General features: G+C 37.0%; 1 protein-coding gene across 5 annotated transcripts in view; it reads right to left on the minus strand.

Moving 5' to 3' along the window:
- The window catches only part of BCO2 (beta-carotene oxygenase 2), a 35,676-nt gene that overhangs the window by 6,309 nt on the left and 9,000 nt on the right, over positions 1–20,367 (minus strand). For 2 of the 5 annotated variants that reach the window (XM_069470888.1, XM_069470893.1), the window contains exons 3-8: positions 14,297–14,508; positions 13,966–14,081; positions 13,179–13,281; positions 7,134–7,262; positions 6,212–6,372; positions 5,143–5,310 (exon numbers count right to left, since the gene is read on the minus strand). In XM_069470888.1, coding sequence (XP_069326989.1) covers positions 5,143–5,310; positions 6,212–6,372; positions 7,134–7,262; positions 13,179–13,281; positions 13,966–14,081; positions 14,297–14,508 — 889 coding nt within the window. Of the gene's footprint in view, positions 1–5,142; positions 5,311–6,211; positions 6,373–7,133; positions 7,280–13,178; positions 13,282–13,965; positions 14,090–14,285; positions 14,509–20,367 lie in introns of all 5 variants that reach the window. The other 3 variants (XM_069470890.1, XM_069470891.1, XM_069470892.1) reach the window with 3 other exon arrangements.

The raw sequence follows: 20,367 nt of genomic DNA on the forward strand, positions 1-20,367 counted from the left end.
ACACCCAGCCCATCACCAGCACATTTGAACTAAAAGAAATACTAAAGTATGTTCAATCAGAAGAAAATGTTTCCAGATGGAAAGCTCAGAGAGGCTGGAAGGAATTAAGGGCAACAAACAAGGTATAGATGGGTGAATGGGTATATTGGTAATTATGGCTGTATAAAGCAACAATAAGAATAATGCCTCATAGGGTTTAATAGAGAGAGAGAATCAAAATATACAAGAACAGTAACATAAAAATCAAAAGTAGAGTAAGTGGAGTTAAAGTATCACAGAATCCTTGCATTGGCTGGAAAAGAAGTAAAAGGACGAATTTATAATAATGCACTTTGATAAATCAAGAATGCCCATTGAAATCTCTAAAAATAACTTCTAAAAGAATATCAAAAGAATGTATAACTACCAAGCTAATGGACAGAAGGTTGGGGTTGGGGATGAGGAGATGGAAATGAAATAATAAAATACACTCAACCAATCCAGAGAAGGCGAGAAATGAGAAAGAAAAAGAACTAGTGGCACAAACAGGAAGCAAATAGTAAGATGGCATATATAAACCCCAGTATATTGGTGATCAATTCAACTAAATGCCCCAAGAAAAGTTAAGAATTAGTACAATGGATTTTAAAATATATGTTGCTTACAAAATACACATTTAGAAAGATTAAAAGTAAAAGGATGGAAAAGTGATAGCATGCAAACTGCAAAAAGCAGACTTTGAGGCAAAAAGCATTACTCAAAGATGAATGTTCATTAAACTAGAGAGGTAAAACAATTCTAAATTTGTATGCACATAATAACAGAGTACCAAATATGTAAAACACAAATTAACATAACCATAAGGAGAAAAAGAAAAATCCATACTGAAAGGTGTATTTTAATATACCTTTCAATAACTGATACAACAGAGATCAATAAAGATAAAGATTTAGATATTAACAGTATGACCTAATTGACATATATAAAACATCCACAATGCATAATACACATTCTTTTAAGATACACATGGCACATTTTAAAAAATGATCTTATGTTGGACCATAAAGCAAATCTCAATAAATTTTAAAGGATTAAAATCATATAGTAAAATTATGCTAGAAATAAATGACCAGAAAAACTAGAAAAATTCCTGCATGTTTGAAAATTGTGACAGTGATAGTAATTAGAACAATATGGTACTGCCATGAGCATACACAAGTAGATCAGTGGAACAGAATATAGATTCCAGAAGCAGAATAATACATACACAGATACTTGATTTTTCTAGAAGATAATATAGGATAATATGTTCATGATAATATGTACCATGAGAAGATGTCTAAAACAATATACACAATGTATTAGTCATAAGGAAAAGACTGATATCCTGGACCGTAGTTTTTTTTCTTTTCTTCTTTTTTTTTTTATTTCAGCATATTATGGGGTTACAAAAGTTTAAGTTACGTATATTGCCCTTGCCCCTTCTTCCCCCCAAATCCGAGCTTCAAGCATGTCCATCCCCTAGATGGTGCACATCGCACTCATTATGTATATATACACCCATCCTCTCCCCTCAACACATCTGCCCGACACCCAATTAAAGTTACTCCTAAATGTGCTCTTAGGTGATGTGTACTGTATCACATTAAATTAAGAATGTCTATTCATCAAAAAGCACCATTAGCTTGATGTGGTAGTGTGCACTTGTAGTCCCAGCTACTTAGGAGGCTGAGGTAGGAGGATTGCTTGAGCCCAGGAGTTTGAGACCAGCCTGGGCAACATAGTGAGACCCCACCTCAAAAAAAATGTATCATCAAAATAATCTGATAAAGGTATCTACAAAAATACCTATAGCAATTTTATACTTGATGGCAAATTATTCAATGTTTTCCAATACTATCAGCAATTCTATTTAACTTGAAGTCCCAGCTGGTACAATAAGACAATAAAAAGAAATAAAAGGCATAAGTATCGGAAAGAAAGAAGTAAAACTGTCATAGAAAAATTAGCCAGGTGTGGTGACACATGCCCCTAGGCCCACCTACCTGGGAGGCTGAGGCAGGAGGATTTCTTGAGCCCAAGAGTTTGAGGTTGCAGTGAGCTATGATGACACCACTGCACTTTAGCCTGGGTGACAGAGTGAAACCCTGTCTCAAAAAAAAAAAAAAAAAAGCCAAAATAAAAGAAACCCAACAAAAAAAGAGAAATAAAACTGTCATTATTTTCAGTAACATGATTGTGTACATAGAAAATCCAAAATAATCTGCAGATCAACTGTGTAAACTAATAAGTGAATTTAGCAAGATCTATAGATATGAGGTAATATACAAAATCAATTGCATTTCTATATACCAGCAACAAGCAGAAAATTAAAGTTTAGAAGATACCTTTTACAACAGTTTCAAAACACATAAAATGTCTAGGAAAAAATTTAGCAAAAGATATGTAGTATCCTTACACTGAAACTATAATGCTATTGAGAGAAATTAAAGAAGATCCAAATAAATGGAGAGATATTCCATGTTCATGATTGGAAGATTCAATATTGTAAAGATGTCAATTATTCCCAAATTGATCTATAGTTGCAACACGATCTGAATCAGCTTTTTTTTCCTTTGCAAAAACTGACAAGTTGACATCGAACTAAAAAGCTTCTGTATATCAAAGGAAACAATCCACAAAATGAAAAGGCAACATACAGACTGGGAAAAAATAATTGGGAGCCACATATCTGATAAGGGGTTAATACTCAGAATTTATGAAGAACTCTTACAACTCAATAGCAGAAAAACAAATAACCTGATTAAAAAATGGGCAAAGGACCTGAACAGACATTTCTCCAAAGAAGACATAAAAATATTCAAAAGGTATATGAAAAGGTGCCCAACATCACCAATCATAAGGGAAATACATATTAAAACCACTATGAGATATCACTCTATCATCTAAAAGATAAGAGATAACAAATGTTGGCAAGGGTGTGGAGGAAAGGGATTCCTAAGACACTGTTGGTGGGAATGTAGATTACGGAAAACAGCATGGAGGTTCCTAAAGAAATTAAAAATACAGCTTACCCTAGAACAAAATGGGGGTTGGGGTACCACGCCCTCACACAGTCGAAAATCCACATATAACTTTTGACTCCTCCAAAACTTAACTACCAATAGCCTACTGTTGACTGGAAGCCTTACTGATAACATAAACAGTTGATTAATATATATTTTGTATGTTACATGTACTATATGCTATATTCCTACAATAAAGTAGGTTAGAGAAAAGAAAATACTATTAAAGAAATCCTAAGAAAGAGAAAAAATATTTACTATTCATTAAGTGGAAGTGGATCATCTTAAAGATCTTCATCCTCATTGTCTTCATGTTGAATAGGCTGAAGAGGAGGAAGAGTTGGGGATGGTCTTGCTGTCTCAGGGGTGACAGGCAGAAGAAAATCCACATACGTGCAAGTGGACCAACGAATTTCAAACACATGTTGTTCGAGGGTCAACTGTAGAACTATCATATGACCCAGTAATCCCTCTTCTTAGTATGTACTCAAAAGAGATGAAATCACTACCTCATGAAGATATCTGCATTCCCATGTTCATTGCAGCATTAGTCATAATAGCAAGATACAGAAACAATCTAAATGCCCATTGATGGGTAAATGGATAAAGAAAATGTGGTGTATATGTATATAATGGTATATTATTCAATCTTAAAAAAGAAGATCCTACCATTCACCAAACATAGATGGACCTTGACAACATTATGCTAAGGGAAATAAGCCAGACACAAAGAAAAATATTGCATGATCTCACTTATATGTCAAATATTTTAAAAAGAACTCAAATAAACAGAGAGAAAATGAAACAGTGGTTACCATGGGAGGGAGGGGACGGGAAAGGAAAGACGTAAGTCAAAGGATACAAAATAGCCATATGTGGTATGAACAAGTCTAATCTACATACACAACATGAGGAATAAAGTTAATAAAATTATATTGTATTAGGGATTTTTTTTTTTTTTTTTGAGACAAAGTCTCACTCTGTCCCCTGAGCTAGAGTGCTGTGGCGTCAGCCTAGCTCACAGCAACCTCAAACTCTTGGGCTCAAGCAATCCTTCTGCCTCAGCCTCCCGAGTAGCTGGGACTATAGGCACATGCCACCATGCCTAGCTAATTTTTTCTATATATTTCTAGTTGTCCAGCTAATTTCTTTCTTTCTTTCTTTCTTTTTTTTTTTTTTAAGTAGAGACAGGGTCTCACTCTTGCTCAGGCTGGTCTCAAACTCCTGAGCTCAAACGATCCACCCACCTCAGCCTCCCAGAGTGCTAGAATTACAGGTGTGAGCCATTGTGCCCAGCCAGAATTTTTGTTACATAAGTAGATTTTAGCTGCTCTGAACACAAAAAAGCATTTATGTAAGATGATAAATATGTTACTCTGCCTCACTATAGTAATCATTTTACTATGTATATGTATCCCATAACATCATGTTGTAAACCTCAAATATATACAATATGATTTATTTTTCAAAAAACAAATAACTGACAAGTTGATAAAATTTATGGAAATGCAAAAGGCCATGAAAACCTCAGACAATCTAAAAAAGAAGAGCTACAGGACTTACACCACAGATAACAAGACCTACCATAAAGCTATAAGCAAGTTTAGTAGGCATAAGAAAACTTAATAAGTACTGTTTTAAAAACAGTTTAAAATAAAACTATAGCTGAAAAATAAAACTAAACCTGAAGACAATTTACACTGCATAATCCAAGGAAAATGTTTACCTTGGATTCAGTATCAGGAAAAAGTGAATCCCTTCATCTAGGTGAACTGACTGATGGTCCATTTTGCTAGCCCTTCCAGGAAAATACAATAAGTATGTTTGGTGCTTAAGTGTAATAAGGAACTAATCACAAATGCTTTAAAACATATACCTTGGCTCTCTTTACTATGCTTCTTATTTGTTAGGCATTAAGTAAGCTACTCCAAATTATTTTTTAATATTAATTAAATGATAAAGCTGTGTCTTCAATGCTAGAAAACTCTCCCTCCTTGTTTGCCACAAGGGGGCGAGAAACAGATAATTCCAAAGCCAAAGCCAGATCCTAGATAATTCAAAATTATTTTGACGACTACTGACAAATCCTGATGTTTACCTGATCAAGTCCTTCCCCAGCTCTCCTGAGATTCTGTAGTTGGTAAATTTCTAGGTTCTTTCCATTATCTTGACAGCACAAATCAATTATAACACAGCCCTGGTCCTCAAAGGCATTGATTTGATGAAAAGTAACAAAAGGTTTGCTGTAGTACAACCCTGGAAGAAGCTGCAGGAGAAAACACAAGCAATGAAAAAGAGATTTATTTTATTTTATTTTATGAACAGAACCACAAAATTTAAAATAAGAAAATTAAGAGGATTTCCCCTGCTTGAAGTGGCAGGTGCAGTGGATATTCAAGAAGTAGAATTCCAGAATGTAGAAGTGAATACGCTTTAAGCATTGCTTGCTTAAGTCATCTCATCTCATGTTAATCAATGAACTGAGGCTATTTGATACAGACGACTCAACTTTACAACCAACTTAAAAATCCTCATGGAATATGGCACAATGTTTTGAAGGATAAATAAATACTGGACTCCAACTGCATGGTTAAATAGAAAATATAGGCTTATGATAAGTTAAGTGGCTAATTCTTTGAAAAGTGCACTCATTACTGAAAATTTTTGTAATGAAATTCAGTTAGTTAAGATACTATGTCTTTAGAGAGGTAAAAAGTAGACAAATATAATAGTGCTATTAATCAGGAGTATTAAAAGATATCAACCAGCATGCTTAGACTTTGGTGGGATTATCAGATTCACATATTAAGAAGCCATAAAAGCAACTAATTAAAGTGTTATTTTAAAAGTTACAGAATATCTCTGAATGAACAACACCCTCCTTCACAACTACTATGATATGGAAAAATCCATGCTAAGAGGGTTCCCTGGATGCCATTTTAATTGAATCAGATAATTAAAATGACAAAATCATTTCCTGTAATTCTCTAACATGCAAAATCCACTGTAATAATTAAGTAGCTAGCTCAACCTATAGAAGAAGGGAATGTCCTTGATTAACAGTGTTATATGCAAGTAATGCCCAGTAAAGGTGAGAAATCAACCATATGGAAATTTTGCCTTTGTGTCCAGCCATTTTCATGGTGAATATACTCAAAATACTCCACCTGTCCAGTGTGTTTATCCACAACATGAAACCGTGTGTTATACTTGGGTTCCCAGTTTATGCCATCTGAAACAGCCTTTCCCCGAATTTTAGAAGTGACAATTTTCCACATATTCATCTTTAGAGGCTGCTCAATGAAGATTATGTAGTTCCTTGTCATTCCTAAAAGGTTCCGGCAAATAATAAAACGTTATTTGGCAAACTAGAGTTGTCTGAAATGTGACATTTAGAGGACGTGTCTGAATTCCTGGATATATTACTGCTGACGTAACAAATGCCAGCCAGAAATACTTCTTCACTGTTTCCCAGCTCTGCTATACATATTTCCTGTTTCTACATTTAAAAAAAGGGAACTGTGTCTATCTTGGGTCAAATGTCTGCAGCTTACTTTTTATCTTTTTTTCTTATCTTTTCAAATTGTTTTTTTAAGAACAAAGTAAAGAAGTATAATATTAAAATATCCTTTATGAACTATACGTTTATTTCTTAATCCTTTTCCTATTTCTTCTGGGGGTAAGGAGCCAGGAGCAGTCTGGCTATAACAGTTTAGAATTCAGAAAATAAATATTCTGAATAAAAGCTGAAGTAAACTATAAAGAATTTGAATTTCCACAAGAAATGTAGTCAAGACCTTTTTATGTATGATTATTATTTGTGGGCTTTAAAGTCGCCTAAAATTTTGAATTCTATCAATTAATTTTTTAATGATTGTTTAAACTAAAGCAACTACAGCATATCTTTTCAAGCAGTTAGCTGGCTAGGGTAAAGAGTATGTGACTAAACAGAATAAATTTAACTGGCATCAAAATGCAACCTTGGTCTCCTTATCACCATATGCTGACAAACTATTGCCAAAACTAGTCCTTCTGCTACAGAAACATTAAGGCAGGGCTCCCTGCAATCTGCCTTGTCTCTGGACTCACCAAAGCTATGGAAGTAAGAAGGCTTCATCCTCTCTGCAGAAGCAATAGAACATATCACCTGGGCTCCATGGATTGTCTCCCCAGGGTCCACCTTTTCTGGAGGAACCCGAATAACATTATAGCAGGAACCTGAAAAATGGAAAATCCTATCTTAACAGTTTTACATACATTCTAGAATAAAAGATAACCCTTGCACTTGAGGACTTGGCAAAAGCAGTTTATGCAATAGGCATGGCATTCATATTTCATGAGGGATTATTTCAAACAAAGATTGGGATATGAAAAATATATTACCTTTATAAAAGTCATTAGCTAAGGTTTTGAAACAGCACATCCAAAGTGATCAACCAATGGTTCATTGTATTCTTATGTTCTCAGATGGTTACCTCCTGACTCCACACAGAGGAACTCCGTCCCTACCTCATCGGAAGAGTTAAGATAGCAGGCAGGAATATCCCCAAATTCTGCTTGTCCCTTCCTTCTTTCCCTCTATCAACTATGATCTCCATTTGCACCCATGTCCAATTCCTTCCCTCCAGTCCTCTGGACCCCTCTTTTTTTTTTTTTTTTTTTGAGACAGGGTCTCACTCTCTCACCCATGCTAGAGTGCACTGGCCTCATCATGGCTCACTGCAACCTCAGCCTCCTGGGCTCAAATGATCCTCCTGCCTCAGCTTCCAAGTAGCTGGGACTACAAATGCATACCACCACATCTGGCTAATTTTTCTGTTTTTTGTAGGATGGAGTCTTGCTCTTGCTCAGGCTGGTCTGGAACTCCTGACCTCAAGCGATCCTCCTGCCTCAGCCTCCCAAAGTGCTAGGATTACAGGCGTGAGCCACCATACCCGGCCCTAAAGCTCAAATTCTTACAAATCGTTTATAATAAGTAAAAATACAATGCATCAGATGACAATGAGAACTAAAATGGAAAATGAACCAGGAAATGGGGATTAGAAGTGATTGATAAGTTGGGGCTACTGTTTGCAATTTTAAATATGTTGATTTGGGACATGTTCACTAAGTAAACAACATTTGAGTAAAGACTTGAAGGAGGTGAGGAAAAAAGCTTTGAGGCTATCTGGGAGAAATGCATTTCAGGCAGAGAGAAGAGCAAATGCAAAGGTTCTCCAGCCAGGAGCAAGTCTGGAGTATTCACATAGAAGCAAGAAGGCCAGTGTGGCCCTGTCATAATAAGCAAGGAGGAGAGTCTAGGAAGTGAGGCCACAGACGTGGGAGTGGGTTCAAAGGATAACTCTGGCTGCTGTGCTGAGAAGAAACTGAAGTGGGGCAAGGACAGAATCAGGGAAACTAGTGAAGAGGCTATCTCAGTCATTCAAGTAAGAGGGGGTGGTGGCACAAAGTAGAGTGGTGGCCCTGGAGGTGGTGTGAGGTGGTTAGATTTTGGATATATTTTGAAGGCATTGCTGAAATTACTTTTTGATCAACTGGGTGTGGATGTGAGAGAGAAATGTAAAGGATGATTCCAAAGTTCTTGTCCTGAGAAACTGGATGGATGGAATTAGCATCAACTGAGATGGGGAAGACCCATCATAAGAAGAGAAAGTTTAAGGTGAGTACAGTAGTACACAATTGTAGTCCCAGCTACTCAGGAGGATCCCTTGAGCCCAGGAGTTCAAGTCCAGGCTGGGCAACAAAGAAAGACCCCCATCTCTAAATCTCTAATTTAAAAAAAAAAAAAAAAGCAAGAGAGAGAGAGAGAGAGAAAGAAAGTTTAGTGGAAAAGATCGGGAGTTTGGTTTTGGACAAGTTAATTTTGTAATGCCTGTTAAACATCCTAGGAAGAACACTAAGTTGTTATGGTCTGAGACGCGAGAAATGACCACCTAAAGACCGAATTGAGCCAAATTAGGAGTCTTTATTAGCTGGCCAGAGACTACTCTCTGCACTACCAAAGGCGGCGGCACAGAGAGCAGCACTGAGCCTTTGAAGCAGAAAGCTTTTATCATGAGTGAAAAATCACTATGGTGGAGCAAGCATGATTACAGGGACAAAAAGCAGCATTACCTCATTCTCATGTCCTGGTGCAACAGGATCTGGGCAGTTTAGGGCTTGGTCATGCAGAACACGGGTGTTGTATTCCCACACTTGGGGCACTGTCTTTAGCAAGCAGTTTTACAGAAGCGAGATAGCAGGTTATTGATTTTTCGGCATGAAACTCACACTGTGACATTACAGAAATAGCTTTGACAATGTTAAAATTTCAGCCTTTAACATTATATGGCCAAAAGTTATAACAGTTAGTAGTCTTGAAGCTTTTGGCCCTTAACATAAGTAAACAACTTAATATAAAATACTGGGAAGTCTTAGGTTGGGGGATATAAATATGATTTTTTTTTTAATTTTTTTATTTTAGAGAAAGGGTCTTACCCTGTCACCCAGGATGGAGTGCAGTGGTGCAATCATAGCTCACTACAGCATCAATCTTCTGGGCTCAAGCGATCCTCCTGCCTCAGCCTCCCAAGTGGCTAAACATGCACCGCCACACAGCTAATTTTTTTATTTTTTGTAGAGACAGATTCTGACTATGTTGCCAGACTAGTCTCACTCCTGGTCTCAAGTGATCCTCCCACTTTGGCCTCCCAAAGCACTGGAGTACAGGCATGTGTCACTGTGCTCGGCCCTAAAGATATGTGTTGAGAACCCATTATTTCTAAAACATCATGCTTTACACAGTGTCGAAAGAAATCTTAGACAAGCTCTGTAGTTCCAAGAGTACCTGATTTCTGTCTCTGATTAACATGAAGAACATATTTTAAATAAGTATTAAAAATCAGTTGGACTGATTAATGTTTAAAGGTTTCTGGCTGATTTTTTAAAGCCTTTTAAAAATAGCTGGAAAAGCTAAAACAATTAAAAAGCTTTTTATTTCCTAAAGGTAGGAATTACTAGCAAGCATTTTATTTTATTACAGTGAGGATCACTAAATTCCCCCCAAATGTATAGTAGGTAGTCAAGCTCCGTGCAGCTACATGTACTTTGAGTTCCAGTTCAAAAACTTCTCACTGAACCAAATAATCAAGTGAGAAAAGATAAGTAGATTCAATGTTAGCTGAGATTAGGAAAATAGAACTCCCCGTCCTAGCAATTGGACTAAGTGACAATTACTCAATTCACTGAATTTAAACACATTCGTTAATGAACTGTTTGAACTGAAAACCTTGAAGGCATTAGGCAGGGCAAACAGACACCCAGGAAACACCCAGCAAAGGAATGTCCACAAAGATCTGCTTGCCCAATACTGCGTCTAACTCTGGGAGACTCTCCAGAAGTTTGTATTAATACTAACAGCAGATTCAGGCAAAGTAACAAGCACAGCCTCTCATGATTGGTGGCAGGGTTTCTCAGCGAGATCTAGGGGGCACTTGCACCAAGATCACCCAGGGACCAGGTTAAAATGCAGATTCTTGGCTCCTTTCCAGTTCTACTGAAACAGAATCCCTGAAGATAAATGAAGCCCAGTAATCTACATTGCTGGCAAGTATTCCATGATTCTGAGACACACTAAAGGCTCAGAATCACTTATCTGATGACTACTTGTTTCAGAATATAAAATTCAGAATGGTTAAGTAATATTTCCCATATTATGAATGAGTCACAAAGTGATCTACTTGGTTAATAGAGTTAATTTATTAAGAAGTGGATTTTGGGGGCCAAGCGTAGTGGCTCCTGCCTGTAATCCCAGTGCTTTGGGAAGCCAAGGCAGGAGGATGGCTTGAGCCCAGGAGTTTGAGGTTACAGTGAGCTATGACCATGCCCCTGTACTCCAACCTGGGTGACAGGGTGAGATCTTGTCTCTTAAAAAAAGAAAAATAAAAAAGAAAGACATGGATTCTTTTTTTTTTTTTTTTTTTTTTTTGAGACAGAGTCTCACTTTGTTGCCCAGGCTAGAGAGAGTGCCGTGGCGTCAGCCTAGCTCACAGCAACCTCAAACTCCTGGGCTCAAGCAATCCTCCTGCCTCAGCCTCCCGAGTAGCTGGGACTACAGGCATGCACCACTATGCCCGGCCAATTTTTCTATATATATATTTTTAGTTGTCCATATAATTTCTTTCTATTTTTAGTAGAGACGGGGTCTCGCTCTTGCTCAGGCTGGTCTTGAACTCCTGACCTTGAGCGATCCACCCGCCTCGGCCTCCCAGAGTGCTAGGATTACAGGCGTGAGCCACCGTGCCCAGCCAAGACATGGATTCTTTAATGATCAAAAAAGATGGATGGACCAAAAAAAAACTGCTGAGTCAGTGTATCTATTTGTGAAACATTTTATTAAATACCTAGAAGGATATTTGCTGTTTCCTGTAACAGTTTTGAAGAATACATCCTTACCTCGGGTAATAAAGAAGAGGAGAGAGACCAGAGTGATGGGGTGTTCAGGGCACCCTCTCTCTACATGAGCCAGTAAAAAAACAACCTGCAGTATTCATCTTTGTATATACTTACACGTGTAAATACAGAGATATACAGAGAAGCAACTCACAAAGCCAATTACCTATGAAAGGCATACCATTAACCTATACAAAGGTTTCACGGGTTGTAGATGGTAAGTTGACTGATAGCTAAAATAGAGAGACCGTCAGAAATATTCAGCATAGTAGTCCTCCCTTATCCATAGGGGATATGTTCCAAGCACCCCAGTGAATGCCTGAAACTGTGGATAGTACCAAATTCTATATATACTTTTTTTTTAGACACAGGGTGTTGCTCTGTCACTCAAGCTGGAGCGCAGTGGTGCAATCATAGCTCATTGCAGCCTGTAATTCCTGGGCTCAAGTTATCCTCCCATCTCCGCCTCCAGAATAGCTGTGATTACAGGCATGTGCCACCAAGCCCAGATCTAAATATACTGTTTTTTCCTTGAAAAACATACCTATGATAAAGTTTAATTTATAAATTAGGCATGATAAGAGATTGACAACAGTAACTAATAGAATAATTATAATAATATACTGTAATAAAAGTTATGTGAATGTGGTCTCTAATATATTCAGTCTAAGTAACTGAAACTGAGTAAAGCCAAACCACAGATAAGGGGGGTACTACACACATACTTACACATTCCTTTTCAAACAGAGAGAGACACGTGCATTCAGGTACAGGAAGCAGAATTTGAATGCCCTTAGAAAGTGAGTAGATAGGTGAAAAGGCCCTTAAAAAGTGGAGGAAGAAATGGTAAATAGGTGGAGATTGGGTATTAAAAAATAGCAATACAGTCTTCTGTACTCAGTGACAAATAACTAATGAGATGATCTAACAAAGTGACTAACAGCAAGCCTTTGGGTGTGAGTCAGGCTTGAAAGTTTGTCTAAGCTAGTGACTGAAACCTCCTCAAGGTTCACTGCCCTCATCTATAACGTGGAAGAAATATTAGCACCTTTCTCAGAGAGTTGGTATAAGGATTAAGTGAGAAAATACAGAGGAAAATGCCTAGCACCAGCACACAATAGGTACCCAATACATTTCAGTTATCATTATTAGCTATTAGAACTTTCTTGAGCAGATTGGGAGATGGTTGTAGAAACATGTGGATGACCAGGAAAGAGGTATGATGTAAATGGTTGTGACTGTAACCCCACTATGACCTTAATTCACTTTGTAGTGTATTACTCCCATGACAAAAATAAATTCCTTCCCTGTGTGATAGACAATGTACCTTCCCTATCTCTATTGGCTGCAGCATTCTAAATTTCTTACCCTTACAATGTGGTACTTCTTAAAAATACAAGTTTGAGGAATATGCACTGAAAATCCCTACTATGCTGGTGAACAAAAAGCACAATGAAACATAAAAATGTGAGTTAAGCTGAAAAGGTCAAACAGAAAATCAGCTGCTAAGCATAGGTGCAAATGGACCATAGAACAGATACTTAATGACAAATCATATATTTTAAGTTCAGTCATTCCATTTTGGAGATTTCCTTCTGAATCTTTCAAATGATGTTTCATATATTTACATTTTAACCATAATGGAACCCTGAGAAGAGCATTAACTCCCAGCTACTTCTGGAAAGACCTCTACTGCAACTGTACCTTGTGGCCCATACGAGTTCCCCAGATTGTATGCTGTTCCATCTGGGTCATAATGAGGATGTGCAGTTGCCCCATTCACAGCAATAAATTTGCTCCAATCTACCTGCAAATGTAAGACCATTCAAGATTTTTAAATGTTACATGGGCAGATCTCTATTTATATGCATAAATAGTAGGGATGTGTCAAATATTTTAAAAATAAGATATGAAAACTACAGTCTAAGCCCTAATTTCTTACCTCTGAGAAATCAAAATTATTTTTCCCACTAAGGAGAAAGAAATCAAGACCAAACAAACAAACAAAAACTAAAATAAAAACCACCACCACCACCACCAACAAAACAACCCTGAGTAGATTTGCCCAAGATCACAGGAAAGTTCAAAAGAGGCATAAGAATTAAAATTAAAAATATGGTCTGAAATTTTATTTTTAATTAATATGTTATGTGAAGGCATTTAGGTCTAGCCAACCTCCAGTTCAATCCTAGCTATAACTAGAAAGAACATGAACTAACCAAAGTGGATCAGTACCATTCTAGTTCTCCTTCACCCCAGCCTTCAGATATTAGGATTAAGGAAGGAGTTTAGGATGATTTTTAAGGAAAACCAATCCCACAGGCCATTCTAATCAGTGCAGAGGGTGAAGGTGATCTGAATCAATGAATAACTTTTTTTGTGTGTGATTAAACCTCCAATTTCTTCTTCAGATATCTACTACTATAAAAAGTACTTTGAATGGTAAGACATTTTAGGATCCATTTTATTCATTTTTTAACTTATACTTTACCTTTTCTGTTTTTTCCAGAGTTTCAATGTCCACTTTATTGATAAAGTTGGTCTCAGTACTAACGTAGTAATCACCCTTGTACTGTACATAGTTGACATTAGTGTTGTCACTTATGGCTGAAACCAAACCCCAGAGTTATTTAAGCACCGTGGCTTACTGAAGCAGACACTAAGCACACACTCAAAGGGAGAAAGCAGCTTCAACATCCTCTTATATACACAAAGAAATCTACTTTCAAGATTTATATTTAGACACAAATATAATATATTTACATATAATATGGATTGTCATATAATAGCTTAAATACTCATCACTGTCACCTGCAGCTTACCAGGCAGCTCAAATTTTGTCATGAAACGTTCAAAAACACTCTTGCATGGATCCGGGAGGGCCAGTGTGCCAAATTCTGAGATCACAATTCGATTTTGAACACTGTTGGCCTTGTATGAATCACTCTGCAGGAACTTGCTCTTGTATGTCACTTTGCCCTTTGTCATCCTGAACTGGTGAAGCAAAGCCATTCCATCAAACCAATGACTGTACCTTCAAACAGGAGAAAAAAGTAGAAAAACAAATATTAGTAAGAAAACATGGGGTCAAAATGAGAGATGGAGTGATATACCTTCATTTCAAATATAAAGATAAGGAAATGGGATGGGATCCCAGCACAACCTGATTAGTCAGAGGACTTGAAATTAAAGGAGAATAGTATTTTAGGTATATCCTGAGGTACAAAAGGAAAGAGCAACTTACTTTCTCCTGAACCTTACCCCTGTCAAAAAGCTCATATTTTAGAGGGCTAAAGAAAACCCTTATGGTGGTGCATCATAAGATAATTCTGATCTTTACCCTATGGCTAAGAGAATAGCATGAGAGGATGTGGAATACCTAGTGTTTATTAATACCAAATTAGAATGAGTTCCTAAGCTTTTAGAAATAGTTATCTTCATATCTTATATGTATTAAATTTTTCATTTACTTTAAAATTCTTCAAATTTATCACGATTATGCTAAAGTAGACAAATAAGATGAATGTCCTTCTTAGATAATCATTTTTGTCCATATGACTACACTAGAAAGGATCTAGTTAAAAGATAGAATGTTGAAAAACAGTAAGAAAAGTGGCTTTGCTTTTAAAAACAGTTTATCATATGGTCTTTTCTTTCATATGCTTGCAGATTAAACGCTTAATGTCCTCAGCATGGATAAGCAAAGCTAACATCATTGTCTTAAAAAGGCAATAGTCCTGAAAGTAGAAGCTAGAAGAGATAATTGTACGCCTATGTTCATAGCAGCATTATTCACAATAGCCAAAAAGTGGAGGCAACTCAACTGTCCATTAATAGTTGAATGGATAAACAAAATGTTTAGATTGTAAGGATTCAGAGCATGCCACCCCAAAATATGCCACTTTGACATACTGATTATTTTGAGTTATTTTGAGTTAAAGACACTTGAAAAACAACAGATACTAAAAGGACACTCAGACCTTCTTTTTTCTTCCTGAAAGCAGGAGATAAAACTTCCATGAGAAAGGTGCCCTCCCTGTACCAGAAGGAAGAAAGACACTCTCATCACCAGAGACAGAGAGTCATGGCCAAGAGAAATCTGTACAAACCTTGTTAAACTAACCTTTAGCTTCATGGTCATTTTCCACAATTAACTGCCCTGGCCCAAAGCCCTTCATCTTGTCACATTTTCATAATTACTGCTCTTTGTTCAACCTAGTATATAAGCTTTCAGCCCTAACTTATTCTTTGGGTCTTCATTTTTCTTGTGAGGACTCCTAGGAACATACAAAAATTACTAAATAAAACTTGTATGCTTTTCTCCTGTTAATCTGTTATATGTCCATCTAATTCTTGGGCTAAGCCAGAGACCCTAAGAGGGCAGAGGGACAATTTTGTTTTCCCTAACACATACACTGGAACACTATTTATCCTTTAAAAGGAAGGAAATCCTGCCACATGTTACAACATGGAGGACATTATATTAATATTAAATGAAATAAGCCAGTCATAAAAAGATAAATACTGTATAATTCCACTTGTATGAGGTATTTAAAGTAGTCAAATTCATAAAAACAGAAAGTAGAGTGGTGGTTAACAGGGGCTGGGGGAAGGAAAAATGGGGAGTTGCTATTTGATGGGTATAGGGTTTCAGTTTTATAAGATTGAAAAAGTTCTGAAGCTCTGTTTCACAACAACGTAACTATACTTAGTAGTACTGAACTGTACACTTAAAAATGGTTAAGATGATAAATTTTATGGTATGTGTATTTTACCATCATTTTTTAAATTTCAGGAAAGAAAGAAAAAGTCCCTTTTTACCCCAATTAGATGCCACTATTATCATACACTAAATTTCCATAAGTTCTTGGGTCCCTTTCTTTTCTATATAATTCATCTATTTGTCTATTCATAAACCAATATCACAATGTTTTAATTGCAGAGGCTTTGTGATGTATTTTAATATCTGGTAGAGTTGGTCACTTCCTCTTAAAACATTTTTTTTTTTTTTTGCTGTTTTCTTGACTATTCTTGCATAGTGATTTCTCCATTTGAACTTTAGTATCAATTTGTCTAGCTTCCTTAAATAGCTTGCTGGAATTTTTATTAAGATTGCATTCGATTTATAAATTAACTTAGGGAGAACTAATATCTCTATGATATTGAGTCATTCTAGTCCATTCTAGTCAAGAGTAGGGGATGGTCTTTCCATTTATCCAAATGTGTCTTTCAGAAGTGTTTCAAAGTTTGTACATTTCTTATAGTTTATTGCTAAGTATTTAATCTTTGTCACAATTGTAAATGAAGTTTTCTCTACCAATATGTTCTCTACCTGGTTATTGCTTGCATATATGAAGCCTATGATTTCAGTATGTTAATTTTACATCCTGTTACCTACCTTTTATTGTTAGATTTAGTTTTATCTTTGATTCTCTATTATAGTTTTCCAGGTTTACTATTATATCATCTGCAAAAAGAGATGATTTTACTTTACTAATCCTTGTACCTCTAATCAATTTCTTTAGTCTAACTGCATTGCTTACATCTGGTACAATGTAGTAGTAGAGAAACTGACCCTTCTTTCCTGTTCCTAGACTTAGAGAAAATACTTGTAGCATTTCCCAATTTAGTATTACTGGTTTTAGTACAAAGGTATAGAGATAGAGACTTACAAAATATTTATGATATATATGATATACATATACTAAACGTGTATATATAAAATCATGTCTAGAAAGTATCCATCAAGTTCTATATTCTTGAGCATTTTTATAAGGAATGGATGTTGAATTTTGACAAAAGTTTTTTCAACATTCATGGAGATCATTCTATGATTATTTTTCCTGAAACCTATTGATATGGTATATGATATATCATAGTATTTCCTAATAATAAACTTAATTTGCATTCTTGAAATTAATCCCACTTGATCCTACTGAATTTTATTCATATCTTTAATGTGGCATCGGGTTCTGTTAATAAAATATTTATTAGTGCTATATTAGTATTATATATTTTGAACTTTTTTCATGGATATTCATAAATAATATTAGTCTATAGTTTTCTTTTTTGCACAGTCTTTACCATACTAGATATCAATATGATATTTCCCTGATAAAAACAATTAGGAAGTTTCCCTTTATTTTCAATAATTTATAACGCTTTGGGACTATCTTATGTTTGAAAGTTTGGTAGAATTCTTCTGTGGAATAATCTTGGGCCTGGTGGTTTTTATGAGGAATATTTTCTTAATAAGTTTCTCTATTTCTTCTACAGAAATTGGTCTTCCTAAACTTTCTATCTCTATCAATTTTTGGTAATCTGTTTTTCCCTAGAAAATTATCCATTTTATCAAGGTTTTCAAATGTATTTGCATAGAAATCTGCAAAGTCTCTTGTGATTTTTTTCCTTTTTCAATGGTTTCTTCTCTGCTGTCATTTCTTATTTTGTATATTTCTGCTTTCTCCCTTTTTGTTCTTGGTTATGTTAGCTAACGGTTTGTCTATTTTAGTAATTCTTTTTAAAAAAACTTAAAATGGTTGCAAGAATTTTTACCATTTTGATCTAAAATCCGTTTAATAAAACCACAATTCTTATTACCAAACACAATACTACAGGAGTAAAACAATACACTTGGCTTCCTCATTCAAGATGTTTTTATTTATTCTATGCTACCACCTCACACTGTTGACTCACACTGAGCTGTTAACCAAGACCACTAAGTAGTTTTTAACACATTCTGCTGTTAAACCACATCCCTTCCATTTTTGTGCTTATGAAAGTGGTTTTCTGGATCCACTTGCCTTTAATAAATTTAATCTAAAATAAGTCCATCTCACAAGATCCTGCATTCCAAGCATTCATTTATTCAACTCAACATTTCTTGAGTCCCTACTATCTGCCAGGCATAGTGCCAAGGCCAGCACTTACAGACACATAAACAACTGATACAAAGTGAGAACTGCTACAATGGAGAAACATCAAAATGTGCTATCTATGCAGAGAAGGAGCAACAGGAGAAAAGGTTGGGGGAAGCAGGGCAGGGTCAAGAGCGGAGGAGACATTTGGCTGGTTCTTTAGGGATGTCTGCCAGTTGGAGAAGGGACAAGGACAGAAGTGCTAGAAGGAGGAAGGGCCATGAAGCATACGGCATCTTGGAAGAACAGCCAGTTAAGGAGCGTGTGGGCAGAGCTGTCAGTGGCACGTGATAATGATGGAAAAACAGGTCAGCCCAAGACCACCAGCACTTAGACTAAGGCTTAAAGACCTTCATCAGGAAAGCGTGGGTCTTGAAACAGGAGAGTGGAACTGTTATTCCTGCCTCTTACAAGGGTCACTCTGGACACAGTAGAGTGTAGGATAGAAAGAGCAGCGCGCAGATCTGGAGAAGCCAATGGCGAGACCAGGCAGTAAGTCAGACGAGGGAAGAGGAGAGCCTGAACTGAAGCAGCACCAGTTAGAAAAGGACAAATTCAGAGGAGGGGGTGGAAAGAAAAAAAGAAAGAAAAGAAAAGGAAAAATTCCAGAAACCAGTCAGAGGTAACCGATAGGATATATAGGCAGTGACAAAACAGAGGGTCCAAAAAGTCACGCCTGAATGACTGGCTGGCTGGTGATACTTTAACTGAGATAGAGAATATGTGAAGAGCAAGTATTGAGGAAAAGTCAACAGCTCAGTTTTGAACAACAGTCTGAGCTATTTGTCAAACATCAGGGTGGATGTGTTCCACAGCCAGTTAGCAAAACACAGGTCTAGAGCACAAGAGATGGGGGTGGGGTGGGAGATACAAAATGAGGGTATCTGGGTATAAGTTTGCAAACAAGATAATAACTACCATCTACTGAAGACTTCCTACATGCTAGGTATTGTGCTAAGCACTTTACCATCTCTTTCCTTCATATATATAGTTCCCTCACATAGATTCTTTGAAGATCTATTATTCTCATTTTACTGATGTGGAAACCAAGGTTCAGAGAAATATGCCCACGGTCACGGGGGGGTGGTAAGTGACAGGACAAGGGTTTGAGCTCAGTGCTCACTCTAAATCCTGGGCCCTACAACATTTCGAAAAGTGAAGTGACCTGTAAGAGTTATTTGGAAGAAAAGGAAGTGGAGAGAGATGATGATGCAGCAAGGTTTCAGTGGAGAGGAAGAGGATCACCCCTCTGACACTGGGGAGGCAGGAAGAAGAACCTACATGGGGAAATATGGAGGCTGGAAGAGGAAAGTTGAAGGAGTTAGATCTAGTTGCCCCTTTATTCATATGAAGTAGGCCAGTTTATCTACTAGGGTGAAAGGGACAGGAAGAATGAAGGAGGCTTCAGGAAAGGGACTGAGGTTTGCAGCAGACCCTGCGGGAAGCTGGAAAGAACAGTGACTGCTAAAGATGTCCTGGCAGCACCAAGCATTCAGCTAGGGCTGGAAATGCTCATTTTATAATTAAATCAATCAGCAAAGTTATGTGATTTGCACTCGAAGTGTTCCGCAGGCCTGGACCATGAGCAGAGGAAACCAAAAATGGGCTAATCTGGGCCTGAAAATGGTCAGAGGAGAGGCAGTGACCACCAGGGCAAAGGGAGTGAGGGTGGGGGTCAAAGTGTGTTTGAAGTGACTGGTGGTGGACTCCAGGCCAGGGAGAAATTAAAAGAGAGTAGATGAGCTCAGAGGAAAGAGAATAGGAAGGAGAGGAGAACTTGATGAAATGAAAAAATGGGAATGTAGGAGTGTGAAAATTGGGGTTTTGAGCAGAGTAGAGTTTCATAGTTCAAGATTTCGGGGGTGGGGCAATTCCGTGGAGTAAGTTCCAGGTGTGGCCTTTCAGGCATGTAGTCTTGCTGACGTGGCACAGAGGGGGATAATCATTGCAGTAGGGACCTTCCAGGAATTGGGAGG

The sequence above is a fragment of the Eulemur rufifrons genome, chromosome 6 (genome assembly GCF_041146395.1).
Source record: "Eulemur rufifrons isolate Redbay chromosome 6, OSU_ERuf_1, whole genome shotgun sequence".
In the NCBI taxonomy this organism is placed as follows: domain Eukaryota; kingdom Metazoa; phylum Chordata; class Mammalia; order Primates; family Lemuridae; genus Eulemur; species Eulemur rufifrons.